The sequence below is a fragment of the Podarcis bocagei genome, assembly GCF_964188305.1.
Source record: "Podarcis bocagei genome assembly, chromosome: 15".
In the NCBI taxonomy this organism is placed as follows: Eukaryota; Metazoa; Chordata; class Lepidosauria; order Squamata; family Lacertidae; genus Podarcis; species Podarcis bocagei.
Window position 1 is genome coordinate 33,440,490 of NC_138141.1, and position 27,780 is coordinate 33,468,269.

A 27,780-nucleotide genomic window follows, 5' to 3' on the forward strand; every position below is an offset into this window, starting at 1 on the left:
GAGACCAGCCAGCCCCTAGGAAAAGTAATTTGCATGATTTGCAACAGGTGCCTGTCCTCAGAAAAGGCAGGGCCGTAGTTCAGTGCTTTGCATGTTGACGGTCCCAGGTTCGAATCTCTAGCAAATGGTTTTCAGGTAAAGCTTTCAGGTAGCCTGTGTGTGAGGTATAGCAGCTTGCCTGGATGTGAGCTGTGAGCCAGGATTCGAATGCTAGGGCCAGAGACAATGGCAGGCGGAGACAGCCCCTGATTGGTTGTGAGTAAGAAGAAAGGGAGGGAGGGATTGGCTGAGGGCAAACCTAAGGTTGGTGGCACAGCGGCCCTTCGCGCTAACAGACCAGGATGCATGTTCAAATCTCACCCCACCTGTATATTGGCCAAGTATAGCCTTAGGCAAATGGCTTCTTATGGTGTCCCCTCTGAATATAGGAATACTACTACTAATTATTGCAGGTGGTTGGGCTAGAAGACCCATTGGGGCCCTTTTATGAGTCTATGATTATTATTCCTGCTCTGCTCTGCAGGGTTGTTGCAAAGAGTACGGAAATAATGTGTGCGAAGTACATTGAGTGTTTAAAATCCATTCAATGATTTGAAAACCTTGTTCTTCTGCTGCTGCCTCTTAGAGCATCTGGTTGGCCACTATGGGGATAAATTGCTGGACTAGATGGGCCATTGGCCTGACCCAGCAGGCTCTTTTTATTTCACAAATTATGATGTATTTTATCAATAATGAGATGTCCATTCAGTTAAGTGTGCACAAGGTCAGAAAACGGATGAGCTTTCGTTTTGCAATCATCAATAAATGTAGAACAGTTCTGAATGAATGTACAGTGGTACCTCAGGTTACAGACGCTTCAGGCTACAGATGCTTCAGGTTTCAGACTCCGCTAACCCAGAAATAGTACCTCGGGTTAAGAACTTTGCTTCAGGATGAGAACAGAAATCACGTGATGGTGGCGGCAGCGGGAGGCCCCATTAGCTAAAGTGGGACCTCAGGTTAAGAACAGTTTCAGGTTAAGAACGGACCTCCAGAACGAATTAAGTTCTTAACCCGAGGTACCACTGTATTATACAGCTTCCTTATTTCCTTTCTTCCTATACATATAAAAAGTAAGGTGTTGAGATGCTCAAGAGTTTGCATCTCTCTCTGCCCCCTCCCCCAGTATGAGGAATGGCCCACCTGCCAAGGTAAGCTTTTTAGTGGGGGCGTGCAGAGGCCAGGGATTGATCCTTCTGCATGCAAAGCAAATATTCCACAACACTGAGCTACAGCCGCTTCTCCAGCTCTGCTGTGCTGTGGGCGAGTTTGGGCTCAGGTGGAAGCATCTAAAAAGCATGAGTTTTGCAATGTTGCACCGCTGCCTTTATTTGAGGTTTCCGTGGACGCTGCTTGCGGCAAAGCATGCTGGGAAGGATGCTTGCTGCTGCTGCCCCTTCCTCCTCCTCTCCTTCACTGCTGCTCTCCAGAGCCTCTGAACCTTCCTCCCACTGGCAATATGAAAATAGAATCTCGCAGATATGGGGCAGGCAGGGAGGGAGGGAGAGCAGGAAAATAAACACCCTTCTTTTTGAAAGAAAGGAGAACTTGCACATCCTCTTCACTAGCAGTCCAGCTCCTCAACCCTGGAAAGTTAAAGTATAAGAGGAAGACGTTCCTGTTTTTAGATTCTCTCATATTTGCAGAACGGTGTCAGACAGCCAGATCCAACTCTCTTGGATAAAGGCTGCTGTTTCTTCTGCTCAGGTAGAATAATCTGTTCCCAGTACGTTTCCGAGCACAATTCAAAGTGTTGGTGCTGACCTTTAAAGCCCTAAACGGCCTCAGTCCAGTATATCGGAAGGAGCATCTCCACCCCCATCGTTCTGCCCAGACACTGAGGTCCAGCTCTGTGGGCCTTCTAGCAGTTCCCTTGATGTGAGAAGCCAAGCTACAGGGAACCAGGCAGAGGGCCTTCTCGGTAGTGGCACCCGCCCTGTGGAACGCCCTCCCACCAGATGTTAAAGAGAACAACTATCAGACTTTTAGAAGACATCTGAAGGCAGCCCTGTTTAGGGAAGCTTTTAATGTTTAATAGGTTATTGTATTTTAATATTTTGTTGGAAGCCGCCCAGAGTGGCTGGGGAAGCCCAGCCAGATGGGTGGGGTAGAAATAATTTATTATTATTATTATTATTATTATTATTATTATTATTATTATTATTATTATTATTACTCCATTTATTGTTTGGCCTCACCTGAGGTAGTCTTTGCTTTCTTCTTCTGAAACCAAGCTGGTTTTTAAGCAGAGGTTGGATGGCCATCTATCATGAATGCTTTAGTTGATATTCCTGTATTGCAGGGGGTTGAACTAGATAACCCTTCCAACTCTACAATTCTATGATTCTATGCATTTAAACTATTTTATTTAAACTATATTTACTCTGCTCTTCTGCCAGGTGGGAGGAAAGGTTCTCTGAGTGGCTTGCAGAGATCAGAAATACATTCTGCATTCAAAAGGTATTTCTTGAACTATTTTATTTAAAACATTTTTACTCTTCAGCCACGTTGTAACAGAGTTGCTTTACACAGTGACTTGCCTCCCCCACCACTCTGTTAAATCTCGCTGTTCGCCTGGGCCTACCCACTGTTCCTTATGTGGCAATTGGTATAGTGGCGTGATGACAACCTACATTTCTATGTATCTAGCAAGAAAGGATGACGGCGATACAATTCATTCAAAACATCTATTGATTGGAAAACAGAAGCTCACCTATTTTCTGACATCGCACACAGTTATCGGGCATATAATTATTGATAAAACACTATCACATCGTAATTTGTGAATGGCTGTTTTTGGGAGGGTGGGGGCATATGCGTTCACAAGAGCATCTTGAGCATCTTGATATTCGTAGACAACTGGATCGAGGCGGGTCAGGACTGCTGATCCTTTTAGATTTGTCAGCAGCCTTTGACATGGTCGATCATGATCTTCTGGACCATCGCCTTGCAGACGTGGGGATACAGGGCATAGCCCGTAACTGGTTGTGCTCTTTTATCTCTGGTCGGGGACAGAGGGTGGCACTAGGGAGGGAAATGTCGTCACGCCACTCCTTGGTGTGTGGAGTGCCGCAGGGCGCAATTCTCTCCCCAATGCTTTTTAACATCTTTATGCGCCCTCTTGCCCAGATTATCCGGAGCTTTGGGCTGGGCTGTCATCAATATGCTGATGACACTCAGCTCTATCTACTGATGGATGGCCACACCAACTCGGCCCCTTACACACTGACCAGATGCTTGGAAGCTGTGGCTGGATGGTTTCGTGGGAGCCGATTGAAACTAAATCCTTCGAAGACAGAGGTCCTATGGCTAGGTCGGGATAGCATGGGGATGAGGGACCAACTCCCTTCTCTTGCGGGGGCCCAATTAGTGCCATTGCCTTCCGTTAAGAGTTTGGGTGTAATCCTTGACACCTCCCTTTCCATGGAGGCGCAAGTCACAGCAACAGCCAAGGCGACATTTTTCCACCTTCGCCGCATCAAGCAGTTGGTCCCTTACCTTTCCCGCCCCGACCTGGCCACAGTGATCCATGCAACAGTCATCTCCAGGCTTGACTACTGTAACTCGCTCTACGCGGGGCTGCCCTTGAAGCTGTCCCAGAAACTCCAGCGGGTACAAAATGCTGCAGCGAGGCTCCTCACAGGGTCTCTACCATGGGAGCATATTCATCCAGTGCTTTTCAAGCTGCACTGGCTCCCGGTGGAGTACAGGGTCAGATTTAAGGTGCTGCTTTTGACCTTTAAAGCCCTTCACGGCCTAGGACCCTCGTACCTACGGGACCGCCTCGCCTGGTATGCCCCACGGAGAGCCTCAAGGTCCATAAATAACAACACCCTAGTGGTCCCAGGCCCTAAGGAAGTTAGATTGGCTTCAACCAGAGCCAGGGCCTTTTCAGCACTGGCCCCAACTTGGTGGAACGCTCTGTCTCATGAGACCAGGGCCCTGCAGGATCTGATCTCTTTCCGCAGGGCCTGTAAGACAGAGTTGTTCCGCCTGGCCTTTGGATTGGAGCCAATTTGATTCCCTCCGCCCCCTTTTTCTTTTTTCTTTTCCTTCTCCTACAATGAGGCTCCATTTTAATATTTTAATGTTCCATTATTTTAATGTTGTATTTTATTTTTGTTTTTAAGTTGTAATCACTCATCTTGTTTTTATTATTGCTTGTAAGCCGCTCTGAGCCCGGCCTTGGCTGGGGAGGGCGGGGTATAAATAAAAAATTATTATTATTATTATTATTATACCACCCTAATCCTGTGAGCAGTCCGCGATTCCAGGGGTTCCCAGTGCTTACAGAAGGTTTGTGGTGCCTTTACGACATATGGTTTATTTGCACATATATGCAACCTGAGTCTATGATGGAGGAGTTCACTGCAGTAACAGCCCAAGAGGGTCTTGCTTCTCCCATAGCTAGACCTTGGGATTCCAGCAGAAATCAGGCATGGCTTTGTCTCTCTGACTTCACAGTCTGCTTCCCTGCTTCCAGCTTCTAGCTCACATAACTCAACTCTCAACTTTGGCCTTTTTCTTTCTAATTCCCTACTGGAGTTGAGGGAGGGAACTGTCTTGCTTTGATTGTATGTAAGCAGCCCTGGCTGAAGGAGCAGAGTAGAAACACAAATTTAAATAGATGGTTTTCTTTCAATATTCCCCCTCCCCTGCCATTTTAAAAATAATGTATTTGAGATTTTGCCATGTCTTACACTGTGTGTTACAGTATATCAGAAAAGGAGAACATTTCTCTGTCATTTGGAGACAGGAGGCTGAGGGATTGTTTCTTGGGTGGACACACTGCCTGTTAATTTGTCTCCCTTTTCATTTCAGCTGACTCTGAAAACTTCATAAACCATTTTGTAGCCACTGGCAAGGCAGGAGGCTTATTGTATGGGGCCAATACAAATGTAGCAGCCAGTAAATGAATCACAATCAGAAATGTGGTTGGTCTCTACCAACAGTACAATTCAGTAAAATGGTCATTGTGACCAGGTTTTTAAAAATGAAAAGTTATGGTACATGTTGAATCCCGATTAAGGTTAAATTGAGTCATTATACCTTCTCAGAAGGCTCCTATGATAATTTTTTTAATGAAAAAATCTGATTATTACGTTTATTACTTTGCTTGGTATGTTTTTAGTGCAGAATTTTAAAGTGTTGTTACCCACTCTGAGACCTGCTGGTGAACAGTGCATTTGAGGAACGTTTGGTATTCAGACTGATGGTGGTGTCAGTTAACAAATGGAAGATTAAAAAAAAAAATCTATTGGTTGTAGAACTGCCCTGCCAAATGGAAATCTGAAAACACTTTTCCTACAAAGGCGTTTTCCATAAGAGAATGGAGCAAAAGGTGGGCAGGGCAGCCTGCCTGTCAATTATTGGCGGCATCAGGTGATTGGCAGGTGAGTTGTCCCACCCACCCACCTGTCAAAGCTGGCCCCTAGGGGTGGTGCTTGGTAAGGATCTGGCCTGCAGAGCCCAGCCCCTGTTATAGTGAATGACACACAAGCAATATGTCATTCACAGAGACAGTTAATGCACAAGTAAACATAGTTCTGAATGGGATTGGTATGCTCTGTGTGACACCTGGACTGCTGTTATCTGCTTTCTTTCAGCCATTCCAGAGATTGATGCTGAGAGGGCTTTTGGAACGTGCCCCCTCCCCCATATCTGAACATTTTAAATTAAAATTTAAATGTCAAGTTTCTTGAAATTGCAATCATTTAATATTAAAATACATCTTTCATGACATTGCTTTATTTGAAAAAAATAATGTGTGTTTACTTAGTTAAAATGAAGATTGAAAAGTCCCTTTCCCCTTATGAATTAATTTTACACACAGAGAGAGGATCTAGTTCTCATTCCGTGTGTACTAGATTTCTTCCCTGTTTCAGGCAGCAAGAGCTTTCGGCACGGGACTGTTAACAGCAGGTGTATGGCAGACAGAAATCCAACAGGTGCAGCTGTGCCCCGCCCCCAATCGCTGCAGCGATGGGAATTCCTTTAAAAAGACACAAAACACCTTAAAAGGCACAAGTGGGCGGGTCGGAAAAGCGCCCCCCCCGGGTGGGGGGAAAGAGAGAAATGCTATGCAAATCGGAACGCCTCTCATAGCCAATGGCAGAAGGGCAGGAAGGTATCAAGGGTGTGCCGGAACCAATCGGAGGCGGCAGGTAGCTTGTGAATGGGGAAGGCTGGAGGAGGGAGAGGGAGGAGCCGCCGCGCGCTCAGCAGCGAGGCTTAAAGAATCACAATAATAACACTTCCCCCCCAAAAAAATCGTACAAAAAGGGCGAGCGATCGCAGGTGATCGAGGCGAGCGATCCTGGGGGAAGGCGAGGCCGGGCGCTGGAGGCAGAGGGCGGGGCCTGGCTCAGGGAAACCCGAGTGGAGAGAAAGTAACTTTGCAAGGCGCGGCATGGCAGCGGCAGTAGCGGAACGCCCGGGCAGGCTCTGCGGACGGGAGCCGCGGCTGTGAGCGCGCAAGCGGAGAGGGCTGCTCGCGGGGCCAAGCGGAAGGTGCCCGGCTCGGCTCGGCTCGGAGGAGTCCCTTCCTGCGAGATCGCGGCAGGCTGAGACCGAGGGACTTGGAGAGAGAAAAAACGCCCCGGGTTTTAAAATTTAATTTTATTATTACAATCCGGGTTGCGCGATTTGGCTTTGGAGTAGGTGGGAACCTGCGGGCGGCTTTCCTCTTTTCACCGTCGTCCAGCCGGATCAGGCTTCCTCCTCCTCCTCCGGAGCCGGTCCGGTAACCGAGCAGCGTTCAAGGGATCGGGCGGGCGCCGCCGGAGCGCACAGCCAGGCGAGGCGAGCGGGCGCCGGAGCGCTCCAGCCGCGCGTCATGGAGAGCGCGCACAGCTCGACGGCCGAGGAGGTGCTGCGGCGCTTCGGCGTGCGCGAAAGCTGCGGGCTGAGCGCGGAGCAGGTGCGGCGGAACCGGGAGAAGTACGGCGCCAACGGTGAGTCCTGCTGGGGCCGACGCCGCCTCGCGCCCTACCGCCGGAGAACCGCGATGCCATCCATGGTGGCTTTCAGAACGGCGATGTCATCGGGACGGGTTTGGGGGTTGGAGCCAGGGTTAGCCCTACTCAGAGCAGACCCATTGAAAGCTATGGTTTCAGGTCGCAGCCACGCCATGCAATCAAAGCGCTCTGCACCGGGCATGGTTCGCACCCTCCCCCAAAAAGAATCATGGGAACTGTAGTTTTTAAGGGTGCTGAGAATGGCAGCATCCTTCAACTATAGTTCCCAGGATCCTTGGGGCAGGGGAGGCATGACTGACTGTGGTGTAAGAGTGCTTTGAATGGATGTGTCCTACTGATTTCTATGGGTCTGCTCTTGCTTGCAGGGATGCCAACTTGAATAAAATATGGGGGGGGGGCAGGTAAGCCTCGCCCTGCATAATCATCTCATGATGTGGCACATGCACACCATTTGAATGACAATGTCCATCGACTTTGAGGGTCCCAGCTCCCTCAAATATTACATTGGGGGGCAAAGGGACCTTATCCGCTGGGAATTGGCTCTTATGCTGTTTGGGTGCAACCCTTTGTTTTCCACATAACGGGGGGCTACCTTGAAAGGGGCCCACCTAAACAGAGAGTTTATAAACAGGGTGTGTGATCTGGGGTAAGGGAGGTACTTTTAATGGTTGGGTGTCCTGTGGGGTTTACGTGGGGCTGGAGAGGGTGGCTCTGTGGGGCATGGGAGTGCCATCCAGTTTGGGCAGTGGGTGGTAGGATCCTGAAGCCAAAGGTGACTGGGCAGAGAGAGAGAGAGAAAAGTGCAATCGCCAAGAACCGCAGCCGCTCTTGTAGGTGCCTGAGAGCAGCACCATGAAGGCAAGAACCCTCTGCCCTTGCTTTCAGAGATAGACTGCCCCTAAGCATGCTAGTTCCATTGAGATGCCGCAACAGACAGCCATTAATTGGCTCCCTCCTCTCGGGACTTTTGTCTGATCAGTTTTAAAATAAGCACTCAAAGAGGAGCCCTGCTGCTAGAGCAAACCACAGGTTCCATTTAGCTGAGCAGCCTCCTTCCGTAGAAGTCGGCACAAGGCTTCCGGGATGTCTGCAAAAGCAGCCTTTTGCTCCCCTTTGTATTTGCCCCTAGTAATCTTACATTTACAGCCAGAATGCCCTGGACCCTGGAAGCTCCATTGAGAGAGCTCTGAAATGGCAGCTTTCATGCTTGGAGGGGGAAGAGGAGCGACTGATTTATTATTTTTAAATGTTGCTGCAGAGGATAAATTGAGGTTCGGTTTGGAGACTGTGGCAGGGTGGGGGTCAGAGATTATTTGGGCATGAAAGGCAAGGCTTGCACCGGCCATTGGTTACAGACCATGGTGGTCTGACTGCCCGGTGAAGGAAGAACTGGCTGGGCCCTGGGCAGGCCCTGGAAGACTGCTTTGCTTAGGAGTTACCTGGAAGGTGAATCATAGAATCAGGGAGCTGGAAGATGTCCCAAAGGTCATCTAGCCCAGCCCCCTGCCATGAGAAGTGCTTGGAACTGTGATTGTGAATCTGGTCAGGCCTGGGCCGGGGGGGGGGCGGGAGAGCAGGGAGCGGACACCTGGATTTGCAGAGAGCATCTGAGGTAGTGGTGACCTAGGTCTTTGGGAGAACTGCTCTGTGTTGGGACTTGGCTAGGGGTTGATGTGTCTGTAAGTTGGTGAATATTGTGGGTGAATTTTGGGGTGCAGATAACCTGGAAGCAGGCTTCAGAAGGGGGCTTTGAGTCACAGGCAGAGTAAACACAGGAACATTAGCAAGCTGCTTTCTGTACCCTCGGTCTCTTACAATGTCTGTGCCTGAACCCATCTAGCTGGGTGTTCCCTACACCGACTGGCAGCAGCTCCCTAGGGTTACGTGTAGGTAGTAGTCTTCTCATCCCTGCTTGGAGCTGCTGGAAGGAATTGAAACTGAGACTTTGGGCATGAAAAGCAGATGTCCTGCCACAAAGCCTTGACCTTTCCAACATTCCAGCACAGAATTGTAGAGTTGAAAGGGACCCTGAGGGTTCCCAGGACCTGGGAGACGAGCGTTCAAACCCTGACTCATCCAAGAAGCTCACTGGGTGACCTTGGGGCCAAGCACTACCTCTCCGCCTAACCTACCTCACTTGGGGTTGTGGGGATTAAATGAAGGCAGGGAAGAACCATGTTGGGGACCATGATCTTCTTGGAAGAAAGATGGGATATCATTTACTTATTTATTGCATTTATATCCCACTCATTTCTTCAAGGAGCACAAGGTAGAGCACATGGTTCTCCTCTTCCTCATTTAATCCTCACAACAGTCCTGTGAGGTAGGTCTGGCTGAGAGGCAGAGCCTGGCCCAGGGTTAGCCAGTGAGCTTCATGGCTGAGTGGGGATTTGAACCCAGATCTCCCAGGTCATTGTCCGACACTCTAACCACTGTGCTACACCAGCTCTCCATTTGTACAATGAATATTCAGAGTGGAGTGTGCAGGAGCCAGGGTTGGCAGAGGTGGCGTGGGTCAGGGAGTGTACTGATTCAGGCTGTCACCCCATGTCTCACAGTATTGACCACTCTAGAGGGAGCCATGGTGCTCTAGATCAGCCTTTCTTAACCCTGGTTCCCCAGAGGTTGTTGGACTATAACTCCCATCATTCGTGACGAGTGGTCTTGTTAGCTAGGGATAATGGGAGTTGTAGTCCAAAAAAAAGCTAGAGACCCAAGTTTGGGGAAACACTGCTCTAGATGGTTCTTGCCGTCAGGCTGGTGCTCTTAGATGTTGCTGGACTAGGCATCCCAAACTCTGCCCTCTAGCTGTTTTGGGACTACAATTCCCATCACCCCTGACCACTGGTCCTTTTAGCTAGGGATGATGGGAGTTGTAGTCCCAAAACAGCTGGAGGGCCGAGTTTGGGGATGCCTGTGCTGGACTCTCATCTCCCGGCCAGAGTGGCCAGTTGCCAGAGAGGATGATGGGAGTTGTAGTCCAAAGTATCTAGAAGGGAACGACTGACTTGGAAATAAGGCCCACTGGGCTACTACGTTCTTTGGTAGCCACTCCCTCTAACCCAGGACAGATGATTATCATCCCTCCCAAACCCTGCAGGCCAACGTTGGCAGGTAGGCAGGACCACCCACCTGTCAGTCATCTGATACCTTAATTGTGTCAGGTGAATGGCAGGTGTCCTGCCCATCTGCCAGACCTGGCCTACGAAGGTGGGAAGATAGTGACAAGGGGATGGCTTGACTTTCCAGGTGGGCGAGAGTTCCATAAGATTTATTACTCTTATTATTAAGACTGTGCATGCAGCTTGTAGGCTTCAACCTGGCAGGAGCCAGCTGCAAATTATTGCATTGATTCTTGTGGGTGGAGTCCCTCCCCCCCCCCTTCCTCTCCAATCCCAATTAACCTCCATCTCCAGGGCTCAGTCATGCTTAATGACATCACTGGAGCTTGCTTCCTGTGAGATCAACAGGGGCTGCCCCTAGGTCTCAGGTCTCAGGGTCCTGACCTAGCAACTCTAGTATTTTACTTGGATGGAATGTTCGCTATTGTATGTTCGCTATTGTATTGTATTGTATTGTATGTTTGCTCTTGTATTGTTCCTCACCTCTGCTGCAGATAGCTCAGATGGTAAGAGCACGAGACTCTTAATCTCATGGTTGTGGGTTCGAGCCCCACGTTGGGCAAAAAGATTCCTGCATTGCAGGGGGTTGGACTAGATGACCCTCAGGTCCCTTCCAACCTTACGATTTTATGATACTCAGGGATAAGAGACCTGTGACCTTTGTTTCCTGCGGGCGCCACCTTTCCCCTGAGACAATAAGATTTGGTTATCCCTACACAAAGAAGGGTGGAACTTGACACTGAGCCTCAGAACACAACCACACCTGAGTCAATATTTATCTGATTAGAAGAAAGCTCATTGGAAAGTCCTTATGCAGCCCAACCAATATTTGCATATGCAAATAGCTTTGATGAAGCTGAAATAAAGTGTGTGTGTGTGTTGGAAAATGGCAGAAGTTGGAGGATGGGTTGTGCCAGGTTGTTGGGGTTTTTTTTTAAAGGCAATTAATTTATAAAAAAAACTTTGTAAAACTAAATTGAGTTTCAGAAGCAATTTGTGATCATCTGCACAGCCTATTTTTAGAGGATGCATATTTGTCTCTCTGTGTGTGTTCTTTTAAAGGCTACTTATTGTCGGTGGGTAGAACGGAGGGGAGCCTGTTGTATTTCTGCAGCAGAGCCCTTTCTTGCAACGCTCTCTGGATTATAGAATTGTTGGGTTGGAAGGGAACCCAAGAGTCATTTAGTCCAACCCCCTTAAATGCAGGAATCACGGCTAAAGCATCCATGACTGATGGCCATCCAAGCTCTGCTTTTAAAAACCTCCAATGAAGGAGAGTCCGCCACCTTCTGAGGTGGACCGTTCCATTGTAGAACGGCTCTCGCCGGCAGAAAGTTCTTCCTGATGTTTAGTCGGAATCTCCATTCTTGTAAATTTGGAGGGTATGGCCAGTCCTAGTATTGCATGGAGTGAGGCAGCTGCCTCGGGTGGCAGTTACTGAGAACAGAGGTAGTGAACTCAGCTGGGCAGGCTATGCAGCCTTCTCTTTGCTAGCCTTCTGTCCTTGGGTGCCATAGAGGATGCTAATTTGTCTTCAGCGCTAAGACTCAGCTGCCCAAGTGGGAGCACTATCTTGACATGTGCTTCAGACTGCAAAATGTCTTGGGCCAACTCTGCTGAATGGCTTTGATCAGGCACTGTCAACCTTCCTGGACCCAGGGGCACACTTGCAAACCAGAAAAATTGTTGTGGGCCCCCCACACCTAGAGGCACACACTGCAACCTGTTCTTTCAAGCCTGAGTTGACCCTTTGGGTGTCAAGAAACAGTGTTAGAATCTCAGATATATAAGTTAACCCAGGGGTCAGCAAACTTTTTCAGCAGGGGGCCAGTCCACTGTTCCTCAGACCTTGTGGGGGGCCGGACTATATTTTTTGGGGTGGGTGGGTGAAAATGAACGAATTCCTATGCCCCACAAATAACCCAGAAATGCATTTTAAATAAAAGCACACATTCTACTCGTGTAAAAACACCAGCCAGGCCCCACAAATAACCCAGAGATGCATTTAAAATAAAAGGACACATTCTACTCATGTAAAAACACGCTGATTCCCGCAGGCCAGACTGAGAAAGCGATTGGGCCAAATCCGGCCCCCGGGCCTTAGTTTGCCTACCCATGAGTTAACTGCCAAAACACACCTTAAACATAGCTTATGGTGGCCACAATGGTATGTCTAGGCGCCATTCCCCCTCTCCCAGTGGAGATTGTTATTGTAATTATTCTTTTTCATTTCTATACTGCATTATATTTTAAAGAAAATATATGGGATATATATTCAGTAAGTAAGCCCTTCTGCTTACCTGCTTAAGAAAACTGGAGGGGCCAGCCAGGTGGAGATGTCAGTCACCAACCTAGCATCCAGAGATCTCTAGGTGGTCACAACTGGACCTGCGCCAGTCACAAGACGAGCCTGGCGCCTGGTTATTTTCGAACACCGTTGGGGAAGACCTCTCCGGCCAGCTTGTGCACCGAAAGGCATCTTTCCACTGGCCAGCTTGGCGGATCCTGAACTCGCACCCACCTCTGGCTTCTTTACAGGGATGGCTTTGGAGGTTGAAGGTGATCAACGGCTGCCATCTGGTGATCTCTTACCAGGCGCTGCTGGACTTTGCAAGTCCTAGTTCTGAGCAAGCATGCATAGGATTGGGCTGGGTGTGAGTTAACCAGCCCTTCAGGATCAGGGATCTTCTGCCACAGGTGCTCTTGGCTGTTCCACAGGAAATCAGGAGGGATTGAGCACAAGGTGATCTGCAAGGCGAATGGACTCTAAACTTCCTAGCCAACAGTATCGGAAGCTGCCTTGAACTGAGTTGGAGTGTTGGCTCTCTTCAGACAAGGGACATTCCCAGTCCTACCAGGAAACGCAGGGGATTCATCTCGGGTCCTTCTGCATGCAAAGGTCTACCACTCATCTGCCACTGAGCTACAGCTCTGTGGGTATAGATGGAGACCGCCGAGACCCTACAAATCTTCGGGGTTCAATTGAGCCTTTGGTTTATCATAGCACATTGCATTTTATTAAATCAGGGGTGGAGAACCCGCACCCCACCAGATGTTGCTACGCTCCATCACTGACCAGTGACCATGCTGGCTGGGGCTGAGGGAGCTGGGAGCCGCCAACATCTGGAAGTCACCAGGGCTGGCAACCCCTGGAAGAAAAACTGTGTTTTGTTGGGTGGCTAGAAGAAACTGAAACTGGAAACCCTTCTTGACTGTGTAGAGAAATGGGGAAGAGCATCTGCTTTGCATGTGAAAGGTCCAGGTTCAATCCCTGGTATTCGTCGGGAAGGACTGGGGAAACCCATTGGAAACGCTGGAAAGCTGCTGCCAGCCAGTGTTGACAGCACTGAGCTTGATGGACCAATTGTCTTCAGAGCCAGTGTGGTATAGCTGTTAACGTATAGGGCCTGGGAGACCAGGGTCCTCACTCAGCCACAAAGCTCATAGGAAAGTCACAGCCTCTCTGCCTAGCCTACCTCACAGGGCTGTTGTGAGCAGGAGAACTATGTACACCATCTTGAGGCCCTTGGCAGTGGTGGACTTTGGGCTTTCAAATTTCAGCAGTGCCCTGTGCAACTCTAAAACGCAAATTGGCCGTGCTCCCCTAATTCCGCCTCTGCTCTTGGAGGGAAGGTGGGTTAAGACTGTAACGATTAGAATATGTGCCCCCAAATAATCAGTTGAACCTGTTACAAATATATATTATTTTTAATTTCTTTTTTTAATTTCTTTTTTATTCAAAATTAAAACAAAACATATTATCCAGAAATATATCATCCTTATTTCCCCCCTTTTTTCCTCCCCCTCCCCCCACAGAACCCACCCACCCCCCGACTTCCCTCAGTTCCAGTCTTTGATTTCTCTAAAAAATGCTGTTTTCTGCATGTTACACAGTTGTATAGATCCTCAAACTATTTAAGTAATTATTATCATTAAAAAGTTTGTGAATGTTTATTCAAAACCAGCCAAGGAGTCCAGTTCACTTTGTTGCGTCTTCAAATATTTTGTAGAATCATAGAATCATAGAATCATAGAGTTGGAAGAGACCACAAGGGCCATCGAGTCCAACCCCTTGCCAAGCAGGAAACACCATCAGAGCACTCCTGACATATGGTTGTCAAGCCTCTGCTTAAAGACCTCCAAAGTTGGAGACTCCACCACACTCCTTGGCAGCAAATTCCACTGTCGAACAGCTCTTACTGTCAGGAAGTTCTTCCGAATGTTTAGGTGGAATCTTCTTTCTTGTAGTTTGAATCCATTGCTCCGTGTCCGCTTCTCTTGAGCAGCAGAAAACAACCTTTCTCCCTCCTCTATGTGACATCCTTTTATATATTTGAACATGGCTATCATATCACCCCTTAACCTCCTCTTCTCCAGGCTAAACATGCCCAGCTCCCTTAGCCGTTCCTCATAAGGCATCGTTTCCAGGCCTTTGACCATTTTGGTTGCCCTCCTCTGGACACGTTCCAGTTTGTCAGTGTCCTTCTTGAACTGTGGTGCCCAGAACTGGACACAGTACTCCAGGTGAGGTCTGACCAGAGCAGAATACAGTGGCACTATTACTTCCCTTGATCTAGATGCTATACTCCTATTGATGAGGCCCAGAATTGCATTGGCTTTTTTAGCTGCCGCGTCACACTGTTGGCTCATGTCAAGTTTGTGGTCAACCAAGACTCCTAGATCCTTTTCACATGTACAGCTCTCAAGCCAGGTGTCCCCCATCTTGTATTTGTGCCTCTCATTTTTTTTTGCCCAAGTGCAATACTTTACATTTCTCCCTGTTAAAATTCATCTTGTTTGTTTTGGCCCAGTTCTCTAATCTGTCAAGGTCGTTTTGAAGTGTGATCCTGTCCTCTGGGGTGTTAGCCACCCCTCCCAGTTTGGTGTCATCTGCAAATTTGATCAGGATGCCCTTGAGTCCATCATCCAAGTCGTTGATAAAGATGTTGAATAAGACCGGGCCCAAGACAGAACCCTGTGGCACCCCACTAGTCACTCTTCTCCATGATGAAGAGGAACCATTGATGAGCACTCTTTGGGATCGGTCAGTCAGCCAGTTACAAATCCACTGAGTGGTAGCATAGTCAAGACCGCATTTTACCAGTTTCTTTACAAGAATATCATGGGGCACCTTGTCAAATGCCTTGCTGAAATCAAGGTAGGCTACATCCACTGCATTCCCTTCATCTACCAGGCTTGTAATTCTGTCAAAAAACGAGATCAGGTTAGTCTGACATGACTTATTTTTCAGAAATCCATGCTGACTATTGGTGATCACAGCATTCCTTTCTAGGTGCGCACAGACTGTTTGCTTAATGATCTGCTCCAGAATCTTCCCTGGTATTGATGTCAGACTGACTGGGCGGTAATTATTTGGGTCCTCTCTTTTCCCCTTTTTGAAAATAGGGACAACATTTGCCCTCCTCCAGTCTGCCGGGACTTCGCCTGTTCTCCAGGAATTCTCAAAGATGACTGCCAGTGGTTCTGAGATCACATCTGCCAGTTCTTTTAATACTCTTGGATGCAGTTCATCTGGCCCTGGAGACTTGAATACATCTAAACTGGCCAAGTATTCTTGTACTATCTCCTTAGTTATTCTGGGCTGTGTTTCCTTTGCTGAATCATTTGCTCCAAATTCTTCAGGTCGGGCATTGTTTTCCTTATCGGAGAAGACTGAGGCAAAGAAGGCATTGAGAAGTTCAGCCCTTTCTGTGTCCCCTGTTTGCATTTCACCATCTTCTCCTCTGAGTGACCCCACTGTTTCTTTGTTCTTCCTTTTGCTACGAACATACCCATAGAAGCCTTTTTTGTTGCTTTTAACCTCTCTAGCAAGCCTGAGTTCATTCTGTGCTTTAGCTTTTCTGACTTTGTGTCTACACGTGCTGGCTATTTGTTTGAATTCCTCTTTGGTGGTTTCCCCCCTTTTCCATTTTTTGTACACATCCTTTTTTAATCTTAACTCAGTTAAAAGTTCTTTAGATAGCCACCCTGGCTTCTTTAGGCACCTTCCATGTTTCCGTCTCATTGGTATTGCCTGATGTTGTGCTTTTAGTATCTCCCTCTTAACAAACTCCCAGCCATCATGAACTCCCTTTCCTTTTAGTATTACTGTCCATGGGATCCCACCCAGCACTTCCCTAAGTTTTATGAAGTCAGCTTTCTTAAAGTCAAGAAATTGAGTCCTAGTATGCTTGGCTGCTCCTTTCCGCTGTATAGTAAACTTCAGAAGAGCATGATCACTCGCGCCTAATGATCCTTCCACTTCTACCCCACTAACCAGATCATCAACATTGGTTAGGACCAGATCTAAAATGGCTGTTCCTCTTGTTGCTTCTCCCACTTTCTGGACAATGAAGTTGTCTGCAAGGCCAGTGAGGAATCTGTTTGACCTTATGCTCTTGGCTGAGTTTGACATCCAACAAATATCCGGGTAATTGAAGTCCCCCATTACTACTATCTCCCTTCCTTTTGCATGCTTGGCCATCTGTTCCATCTGTTCCAGGAAGGCATCATCTATGTCCTCCGTTTGGTTTGGGGATCTATAGTAAACTCCCACAATGAGGTCCCTGTTATTCTTCTCTCCCTTAATTTTGACCCAAATGCTCTCACTTTGGCTTTGAGGTTCTGAATCTTGGATCTCTTCACAGGTATACACATCCCTGACATATAACGCCACTCCTCCTCCTTTCTTGTCTGGTCTGTTTCTCTGAAATAGATTGTATCCCCCCATTATTACATTCCAATCATGGGACTTATCCCACCAGGTTTCAGTGATGCCTATTATGTCATATTTAGTTTGCTGTACCAAGAGCTCAAGCTCATCTTGTTTATTTCCCATGCTTTGCGCATTAGTGTACAGACATTGAAGTCCATTAATCATACCCCCGTGTCTCTTATTTAAGGATTTTTTCCTCCCACCACTAGGTCTGCGTGCTGTTTGCTCCATTTGGTCTATGACATTTGGATGATCATCTTCATCAATTGATAGGCTCCTACCTTCAGGAGCACTGTCTCCCTCCCCCACATTAGTCAGTTTAAAGCCCTCCTGATGAGGTTTCTGAGATTTTTGGCAAAAACATTTCTCCCAACCGTTGTGAGGTGCAGCCCATCGCTTGCCAGAAGTCCATCTTCAAGAAACTGCAGTCCGTGATCTAAGAATCCAAACCGTTCCTGTTTACACCATCTGCGAAGCCAGCTGTTCACTTCCACTATTTTTCCCTCTCTCCCTGGGCCACGTCGTTCAACTGGGAGGAGAGATGAGATGACAATTTGTGCATTTAGTTGCTTCAATTTCCTGCCGAGAGCCTCGTAGTCTCTTTTGATCTTCTGGAGGCTATTGCTTGCAGTGTCATTGGTTCCCACATGAACCAAGAGGAAGGGGTATTTGTCAGTGGGTTTTATGATTCCTTGCAGTCGTTCAGTTACATCTTGGATCTTAGCCCCGGGGAGACAGCACACTTCCCGAGACATCTTGTCAGGCCCACAAATCACTGCTTCTGTTCCCCTCAGTAGGGAATCCCCTATCACCACTACACGCCTCCTCTTAGGTTTGGTCGGGGTTCTTCCATGAGCTGTCCGTTCCAAGGTCGCCTGCACATTCCCTGAGGACTGACTTTGCTGCTCGTCTTCATTTACCTGATCGACTGAAATGAGGGAGAGATCCTCAAATGGAGTCTGCTCTTCGTCTTCCATGCTAGGGGAGAGGACCTCAAAGCGATTGTGTATTTCTAAACAATCAGAACGAACCCTGGGCCTCCTACTTCTTTGAGTCACGTTTCTCCATATATCTGGCTCCTCTGTTGGTGAACTAGCCTCCTTCTCAGGGGAGTCCCCTGTCTCCTCTTTGATGGAGACGGTGTGGTCTGTTGCTTCCAAGAAGAGCTCCAGCTCTCTAATTCTTTGAAGCGTAGCTACACGTTCCTCCAGTTGCTGGACTTTGTCTTTTAAGAGTGCAATCAACATGCAATTGCTGCAGGTAAAGCTGCCTGCAACCTTTGGCAAGATGGCAAACATTGCGCAGGAACCGCAGGCGACAGCAGCTGTTCCCTCCCCCTCCATCTTGAGAATGTGTCGTTGGGGGTGGCTACAGCGGTCCTCCATCATAAAAGCGTGAAGACAGGACAAATAACTCCCCCCACACACAAAAAAAACCCTAGGTCTCCCCCAACAAACGTTTGAGACTAGCTCTCCTAAATCTAAAAGATGGATCAAACAGCGCGCGCCGCTAGGCGCGCGCCGCTACCCTGCTGGCTCTGATAAGCTCCTCCCACAGCTAATCAGCCACAAAGAAACAGCTAATCAGCCACAAAGAAACACAAACACACAAGAGAAAACCCTTTTTGCTCCTTCTTCAACTGCTTCCCTGCTGGCTCTGATAAGCTCCTCCCACAGCTAATCACCTTCCTCAACAGAAACCCTGCCCCCTCTGACCTTTGCACAGGGAGAACAGCTAATCAGCCACAAAGAAACACAAACACACAAGAGAAAACCCTTTTTGCTCCTTCTTCAACTGCTTCCCTGCTGGCTCTGTAAAGGGTTCCCATTCATCTTTAAAGTCACAGTTATCCTTGTCCCGTAGCTTGTATGTCAGTTTTGCCAGTTCTGCATAGTCCATCAATTTTTCTTGCCATGATTCTTTAGTTGGGGTTTCTTCAGTCTTCCATCCTTGTGCTATTAAAACTCTCGTGGCTGTTGTCGCATACAGGAAGATGTTTTTCAGCTTTTTTGGCAGATCTTTCCCTACAATCCCTAATAAAAATGCTTCAGGTTTTTAAACAAATGTTAAATGGAACATTTTCTTCAATTCGTTATATATCATTTCTCAAAAATTTTTAATTACCTTACAATCCCACCACATATGATAAAATGTCCCCTCCTTTTATTTTTTATTTCTTTAACATGGTTTTGTCCTGCTTTTCCTCCAGGGAGCTCAAGGTGGCATGCATGGTTATTTTCCTCCACATTTTAGCCCCACAACAACCCCCTGAGGTAGGTTAGGCTGTCAGTTAACATAACAATATATATATATTTAAAAAGAAATGCAAGTACTGTAAGGAGCTGGCCCTACCATTAGGCAGAGTCAGGAAGACGCTTCAGGCAGCGATGAGGTGAGCAGTGGCAGCAAGATGTCAGAGGAGAGAGCTGTGTGTGCCGCAACACCTGCCCTGTCCAAGCCTGTTGCCTATGAGTGCGGCCAGAGGTCTCGTCCCATCACCAGTGTTGAAGTAAGCTGCCACTGCCAGAGTACAGAGGTGCCATCTTGTGCCTCACAGTGGAGGGGCTCAGCGCCGCAGTACACAACTGTGGCATCATGCACTGTGTTTAGCGCATGCCTCTGGTATCACGTGTGCACTCTGAACAAACTACAACTCCCAGAATTCCTTGGGGGGGGGAGCCGTGCTGATCTAAAGTGGTTTCAGAGTGCTTTAAGGATATGGTGCAGCCTTTTAGTGGTACAGTGGTACCTCTTGTTAAGAACTTAATTCATTCCAGAGGTCCATTCTTAACATGAAACCGTTCTTAACCTGAGGTACCACTTTAGCTAATGGGGCCTCCCGCTGCCGCTGTGTGATTTCTGTTCTCATCCTGAGGTAAAGTCCTTAACCCAAGGTACTACTTCCGGGTTAGCGGAGTCTGTAATCCAAAGTGTTTGTAACCCAAGGTGCTTGTAACCCAAGGTACCATTGTATTTGGTCATAAGCTGGACTGAGGCCACAGTGGCCAGGTAGGCTTCCTTGACAATTTGCTCCTTTTCCATCCAACAATGTGCAGAACGGCTTGTTTATGATGGATGATTTTGCCGTCAGAGCGGAGCCCATTTATAAATTAACGGAACGCTGTTTCTTGGGAATGGTATTTATTTGTAATTCTATAATTAAAAGAAGGTTGTAGCTTGCTGCATCCTGGAAGGCGTTCAGAGATCGAGCGCAGCCAAATTAAAGTGAATCATTCCTACGCTTTTTGGAGGCAGCTTCTTTGGAGACAGTCCAGTTGGTGGCGGTTTCTCCCATCAGAAACAAAAAACCCCCCACATTGTTGTGAGAAATTGGCCCTCTTCGTAATCTTACGGGTGCTTAAAAAGAGGGATGTGACCTTTTCCACAAATGAACAACCAAGCTCCCATCTACAAAGCAACTGTTTTTAAAGGCATTCATTGAAATGTGGTTTCGGGTTAGGACTGCAGAGTCCTGGGTTCAAATGCTATTTTGGCCCAGAGTCTTTGGATGAGTCTCCAACCTGCCAGCTAAGATTTTCTTTGGAGACTCTGTTGTTGGTGGTTTTGTTTTTGTGAGGTGCCTAGTGGCCACCCCCAACACGAAGGTTCACTGAGAAAGTTCACTATGGTGACAAAGTATTGTTCCCAGTGGACTTCTGAAAGAAAAAATGGCTGCCACAGCTACCTTGTGCGGAGCCACCACCAATAAGTCTCTACTTCTGTCCCCCTCAAAAAATAGCTGAAATGCACCCCCTCAGTGTGTGAGCATGTTTTGACTTTTTTTTCCTAAGTGAGGTTGTGAATTAACTTGTGTTGATTGTTTTAATTATAGTGGGCAGTGTTCTGGGTTTTCAATTGGAAGAGCAATATAAATGTAAATATATATATCAAAATTTTAAATTATATATACTTGCTCCTTGTCGATGGGATCAGGGAGGGACTTTGCTAATCTTTCGTAATATGATACCCTGTGCAAGCCCAAACTTTGTAGTACTGTATTTTAGGCAGGGTTTGTAATCAGCAGGGCGCCAGGCACATTTTGCACCTAAAAATTCTCCATTTGCGAATACCTCAAAAAGTCTGGGTGCTTTTTTTTTTGCGCCTGGTTGACACTCAAGGATTACTGAAATAATGTATGTGCTTTGAAGCCTCAAAGTATATGTTAAGGATAGGCAACATGTTAAGGAGTTTAATAATAAAGAGTAGAGTGTTTTGAAAACTGTGTATCTGAAGAAGTGTGCATGCACACGAAAGCTCATACCAAGAACTAACTTAGTTGGTCTTTAAGGTGCTACTGGAAGGAATTTTTTTATTTTGAAAACTGAAGTATGGTACCATTATTTTTATTGGAAACACCAAAATAAACATGTATTAACACTTTCTGCTAAAAATGTGTCACTTATGTGAATTGCGTGTTAGTTCATGTTTATCAAAATAATAAATGAAAATTGTTGCCACATGGTAACTAGACAATCTGTTTTGGCGCCCACAACCCAGGTCTCAGGAGCCATTTGGCTCCTAGCTCTTCTATCCCAGTTTCTAACACTGATTTTAGGGGAATGAGGGCCTCCTAACAGCTTTCAGCACGCTTATTTTTTAATTTCATTTCACAAAACGTAAATACTGCTCGGTTGTATTTACCTTTAAGAAACTACAGTTTCCAGGTTCTTTGGGGGAAAGCCACGACTCTTGAAAGTTGCTACATGGTGCTTTAAATGTACACTGTGAGAGGGGGCCTTAAGGGCACCTTCCTGAGTAAAGAAACTGCCTCCATTTCAAGGCAGTTATGAGTGGGGGAAAGGGATAAATAATAAATTCTGCCTTGAGGTGCAGATAGATATGCTGGTGCTTTGTTTTTCCAGGGAATAGATGTCTTTGTTGCGCCGGTTTGTGGGGTGCTTTTGCACCTCCATGTCCCAAATAGGAGGGGCAGCTCCCCTGATATACTTCTCTTCTGTAAGATGCTGCTTCTCCAGGAGTGAATGTTGAATCCATGGGCTCCATCTACTTTCCTGCGCATAGGACAAAAACTTGAGTCATAATCCCATTTCTGGCTGTTGTTCCCAGTTTTCTTTTAGTGGGGTGATGCCAGTGGTTTTGTTACCCACCCCATGGCAGTAGTCCCCATCAGTGGCGGACCTTGGTGTGTGTGTGGGTCCTCTAATTTCAGTGGCACCCTGTGCAGCACCAAAAATTGGCACCTACTTGCCTCTCACTTTCCATTCTACCTTATAGCTGTGGCACCCTCGTGGCACATGTGATCCCAAAGCTCTGCACTCAGAGCAGCCACGCCAGTGGTTCTCTCCTAAATCTGCCTTTGCCCCCATTGAGTCGCTTGGAGGTGTCCCATTCAGATTGGTCCCCCCCCTTAAAATAGCTCCTTCATTTGGGTTGCTCGAAATGGGGAAAATGCAAGCGAACATTCCTCGCTTCGTTTTCTCGCATTTGCTCTTGCTTCCGTGTTCGTGGGACGTAGAGTCGCCTGCCCACCCCAGTCTTGGAGCGGTGCGAGATTCCAGACGTTTGCCTGGGGTTCACGTTTCCTTTTAGGAATGAGGCATAGCGGAGACTGTGGCGTCTTTGGGATTTATGGTTTATTGACACATCTATGCAACCTGAAGCTGAGGCTCCAATACAGGCATAGGCAAACTCTGCACTCCAGCTGTTTTGGGACTACAACTCCCATCATCCCTGACCACCGGTCCTGTTAGCTAGAGATGATGGGAGTTGTAGTCCCAAAACAGCTGGGAGGCTGAGTTTGCCTATGCCTGCTCCAATACCTTGGCCACCTCATGAGAAGAGAAAACTCCCTGGAAAAGACCCTGATGTTGGGAGAGATTGAGGGCACAAGGAGAAGGGGACGACAGAGGACGAGATGGTGGGACAGTGTTCTTGAAGCTACTAACAGGAGTTTGACCAAACTGTGGGAGGCAGTGGAAGACAGGAGTGCCTGGCGTGCTCTGGTTCATGGGGTCACGAAGAGTCGGACACAACTAAACGACTAAACAAAAACAACAACAACATGCAACCTGAGCCTGAGATGGAGGGGTTCGTAGCATTAACAACCCAAAAAGGTCTTGTTTCTCTTATAGCCAGAATTCAAACATTGTGCTCTGCCTCTCTGGCTTTCCAGCCTCAGCTTTGCTTCTAGGTCACATTGCAGACACTTTCAACTCTAAACTCAGGCTTATGTCCTTTTCCCATCTCATATAGAGACCCCTCTCTCTTGCTTTCTTCATGGCCCATCAAACTAGGTGATTACCTGAACACCTGACTTGGTTAGCGTCTAACACTTGCAGGTTCCAGGGATAGAGTGTCTGGCACCCAGTTTAACACGCCAAGCCTTGATTAAATTCCAACACTTACTGGATCCAGGGATTTATAGTGGTCTGGCACCCACAAACTCATAACACTAGAAGAATACAGCGGTGGGGCTGGAAGGGACCTCCCAGGGAGCCCTCCTTATCATTGGTGGGCGGGGCCAGAGGTAAAAGTGGGTGGAGCAATATACAGTAGGTCACATTCCAGTCATAGGAAAGTTCTGAGCCTTCTGCGCGCGCGCGCGCACACACACACACACACCCCTCCATGTAGGGCAAGACAAAGGCATGATCACATTTCGGGAACTCTTCCCAGCAAGCAAAAGCACTTGAGGAGGCTGCTATGCAGGTCTTTCGATGGGTGGCACCCAGGAAAGAGCCTCAAGGGATGGATATGGATGCCGGGTGTGTGTGCATTTGAGCTGTGGAATAGAGGTTCTTTCCCCAGGATTTGGAGGAAGACAGCTTTGTTTTGAAGGATCTGGCGAGTTCACAGCCAGATCTGCAATGTGTAGATTTGTTAATCTCCCCTTTTTCTTTTTAAAAAGTGATAAATGGTTGCTAGGAAGAAATTGTTTGCTTGTTGCATAACCGTGTGTGTTCTGCACACACACACCGGCTTCCTGCTTCCATTACGCTTTTATTATTATTATTATTATTAAGTGCCAGCTAAGCTTCAGAACAGCTTGATCCGTAAAATGTGCTGGGAGGGACAAGGCAGACCTTAGCAAATTAGTTTGTAGACTTTCCAGATTTTCTTCTGCTTTTACATCTCGTCTCGCCTTCTGAGATCCAAACCCGAGGCTCTGCGGCAGATGTGTGAACAGTCCTCTGGCGTTATTTTACGAAGGAGATCAAGCAGTGGGGAGGGCGGTGGCAGGGAGGGTAAGGCAAGTTGACCCTCTCCCCTCTCCGACTTCTTTTTCTCCTATGAGAGACAAGCGCACTGAACTTTCCTGGCCTTATAACAACAAGAAATGACACAGGTGCCCTCTTTCTATTCAGGTATTTAGCTTTCTGATATGGCATTGGGGGAGAAAAGAGAAACACTTTTTTTAAAAAAAAACAACTTCCTGACTCATCCAGCTCAACTTTCTGTTCTTCAGCACATCGCCCACCTTCCAGCCCCCGATGCACACACTTAAAACCGTCTGATTCATAAACATTCAGTCCGCCCCACCCCCTTCTCCCAATCCTTTTTTCCTCTGGGGAAATCCAGATTACATTCCAAATGCCTTGGGTGCTTGATAATTTAATTTAAGCAAGCCCTGAATTTTGAATTGGGGAAAGATTTGCTTTCACTTTTTAAAGCCTGGCAGCAGCAGCAGCAGCAGCAGTACAGCTATAAACACGGGAATTTGGATAGAGGGGAGTTGTGCCCCGAGATTCGTTTGGAGACGTACGGTGGGCTGTTGCTCATGCTTGAACATAAGAAGAGCTTGCTGGATCAGGCCAGTGACCCATCTAGTCGTCCAGCATCCTGTTCTCACAGTGGCCAACCGGATGCCTCTTCTGGGAAACCCGCAAGCAGGATTCAAACACAAGAGCAGTCTCTTCTCCTGGGGCCTGAAGTTCTGATACTCACTTTTAAAATAAATCAGAAAATGTCTTCACCTGCTCTTTGATCAGCAAGATGCTCAGAGTGGTTAATATGACATTAGGAAGAACTTCCTGAATGCAATAGCTGTTCGACAGCAGACTCTCCTTGTGGGAGGTTTTTAAGCAGAGGTTAGATGGCCTTCTGCCACAGATTATTTTGCGATTCCGGTATGGCTGGGGGTTGGACTAGATGCCTCTTGATGCCCCTTCCAGTTCTGATTCTTTGGCCTCTAATTTTGCACAAGCTGCATAGCCTTCAACGCCCTCTGTCTTGTCACTCTTGAATCCTAATACATCCCAGCCCACAATTTCAACTGATGCATAGCATTTACAGTGGTACCTCGGGTTGCAGATGCTTCAGGTTGCAGATGCTTCAGGCTGCAGACTCCGCTAACCCAGGAGTATCTCAGGTTAAGAACTTTGCTTCAGGATGAGAACAGAAATCACGCAGTGGCCACGGGAGGCCCCATTAGCTAAATTGGTACCTCAGGGTAAGAACAGTTTCAGGTTAAGAACAGACCTCCAGAACTAATTAAGTTCTTAACCTGAGGTACCACTGTATATCCTGCTCTTCAGCTGGAAAGGCTCTCAAGGCAGCTTACCTACGGGACCGCCTCTCCTGGTATGCCCCACAGAGAAACCTACGGTCTGCAAATAATAACATCCTCAAGGTCCCAGGCCTCAGAGAGGTTAGGCTGGCCTCAACTAGAGCCAGGGCCTTCTCGGCTGCAGCTCCAAACTGGTGGAATGCTCTGTCAAAAGAGACTAGGGCCCTGCGGGACCTGACATCTTTCCGCAGGGCCTGCAAGACAGAGTTGTTCCGCCAGGCCTTTGGTCAGGGCGCAGCCTGACTCCCTCCTCTGGCAACCTACACATAATTCTGCTTAATTGGTTGCCATCAATTTGATTTAATTAATTTTTATAATGAATATTTTTAGATTGTGTGATTATTTTACTGATTATTTGATTGTTGTTAGCCGCCCTGAGCCCGGCTTTGGCTGGGGAGGGCGGGATATAAATAAAATTTATTATTATTATTATTATTACATCTCAACGAAATACAGTGTGGTCCCTACCCTTGGGCTGATCTAAGAAGGCATGGCACGAAAGGAAAATGGAATGGGGAGGGAAGAGGATGTGTCCATTCTCTTTTAAAGCCATCTAGGTTGGTGGCCATCCCTGACTCTTGCAGGAGTGAGTTCCATAGTTCAACTGGCCGCTGCGTGAAGAAGGGCTTTCTTTTATCTGTCCTGAATCTTCCCACATTCAGCTTCATGGGATGTCCACGAGTTCTCACAGGGGAACCTTTTCCCTATGCGCTTTCTCCACACCACGCATAATTCTGTGAACCTTTTTCGTGCCACTTCTCCCTGGCTTTTTCTCTAACATATGAAGTCCCGAACACTGCGACCTTTCCTCATAGCTGAGCCGCTCCATCCCTTCAATCATTTTGATTACCCATTTCTGGACCTTTCCCAACTCAAATAGCATATTGTAGAGTCAGAAAAGGTTCAGAAAAGAGAGGGGGGGGGGAACTGGGTAAAGAGAGACAGCTTGGCCGGTTAACCCCTCAAAATATATACAGTGGTACCTCAGGTTAAGAACCTAATTCATTATGGAGGTCCGTTCTTAACCTGAAACTGTTCTTAACCTGAGGTACCACTTTAGCTAATGGGGACTCCTGCTGCTGCGCAATTTTTGCTCCCATCCTGAGGTAAAGTTCTTAACCTGAGGTACTATTTCTGGGTTAGCAGAGTCTGTAACCTGAAGCGTCTGTAACCTGAGGTACCACTGTACCTCACTCTTTCTTTTCCTGCTGTGACAATGTTCTGAATAGATTTTTCTCTTCAGAAACCCATCCCTCAAATGGGAGGCATTGATATAAAGAGTGCAGTGAGCATGACTTTCTGAAAGCAGCACGAAAGAGATAAAATTTGTGGCTCAGAGTGAGTTGACATGGGGCTGCTGGGGGTGCGTGTGTGCGGGGCGGGGAGCGACTCTGCGGCTTCTCAACTGTTTCCATGACGTGCTCTCTGTGTTTGTGAGATTCATTCTTCCGTCGGATTAAAGCCTCCCTAACCGTTTTCGCGAGAAGCTGCTGGGGCCGAGCTGGAGTGCTGTCAGCTGCTTCCCAGATGGTGGAAAGCACGGGTCGTATCAAATCATTGTTTTGTAATCTGCACACACCCATTGGCGTGGCTGGACATTGCAAACCTGGTCTCCTAAGTTCTTCTCTGAATGGTACAGTGGTACCTCAGGTTAAGAACTTAATTCGTTCTGGAGGTCTGTTCTTAACCTGAATCTGTTCTTAACCTGAGGTACCACTTTAGCTAATGGGGCCTCCTGCTGCTGCCATGCCGCCATCGTGCGATTTCTGTTCTCATCCTGAAGCAAAGTTCTTAACCTGAGGTACTATTTCTGGGTTAGCGGAGTCTGTAACCTGAAGCGTCTGTAACCTGAAGTGTCTGTAACCCGAGGTACCACTGTACTTAGGCCGTGGTCGCACCATACACACGAGAATTGCTGCGAGACAGCATTTCAACTCCACAGTTCCGTGGTTGGAAAAGAAAGAAAGAATTCCCAGTCCAGGGAAGCGGGTTAAGATGCTCTCTTTCCTGCCCTGCCACAGGGCGCACAGCTTTTTGGGGGGTGTTCGGCTACCCCCAAAATAAAGTGGAAGCCAGCATGGGATTCAAGCACCCCATTAATCTATCCGGCTTGGGTTTTTGAGTTTTCACTTAAGTTCCACTCCCCGATCCATGCCCCCACCCACCCACTAAATCAAATAAATACATTAAAATATTTAAATAAAAGTAGAAAGAATCAGAATATTTGAAATTGAAATGCTCGCTGCATTGGGAGAAAAAAAGGGAGGAATTTGAGAAGGAAGTGCTGAAAAGGTTTTCAGCAAATCCAAGAAATCTTGTTTTAGTTTAGATTTTTAAGATAAAAAAAGGCAAGCCCTTAGTAATTTTGCAAAATATACTTGTTAACCGCGTGAAAGGTAG

The 27,780-nt window shown here is 47.3% G+C and overlaps 1 protein-coding gene across 2 annotated transcripts in view; it reads left to right on the forward strand.

Moving 5' to 3' along the window:
• The first annotated feature begins 6,230 nt into the window (after positions 1 to 6,230).
• The window catches only part of ATP2A3 (ATPase sarcoplasmic/endoplasmic reticulum Ca2+ transporting 3), an 89,916-nt gene continuing 68,366 nt past the window's right edge, over positions 6,231 to 27,780 (forward strand). Inside the window, exon 1 of one of the 2 annotated variants that reach the window (XM_081172911.1) lies at positions 6,231 to 6,992. In XM_081172911.1, coding sequence (XP_081029037.1) covers positions 6,875 to 6,992 — 118 coding nt within the window. In that variant the 5' untranslated portion in view covers positions 6,231 to 6,874. The remainder of the gene's footprint in view (positions 6,993 to 27,780) is intronic. The other variant, XM_081172912.1, reaches the window with a different exon arrangement.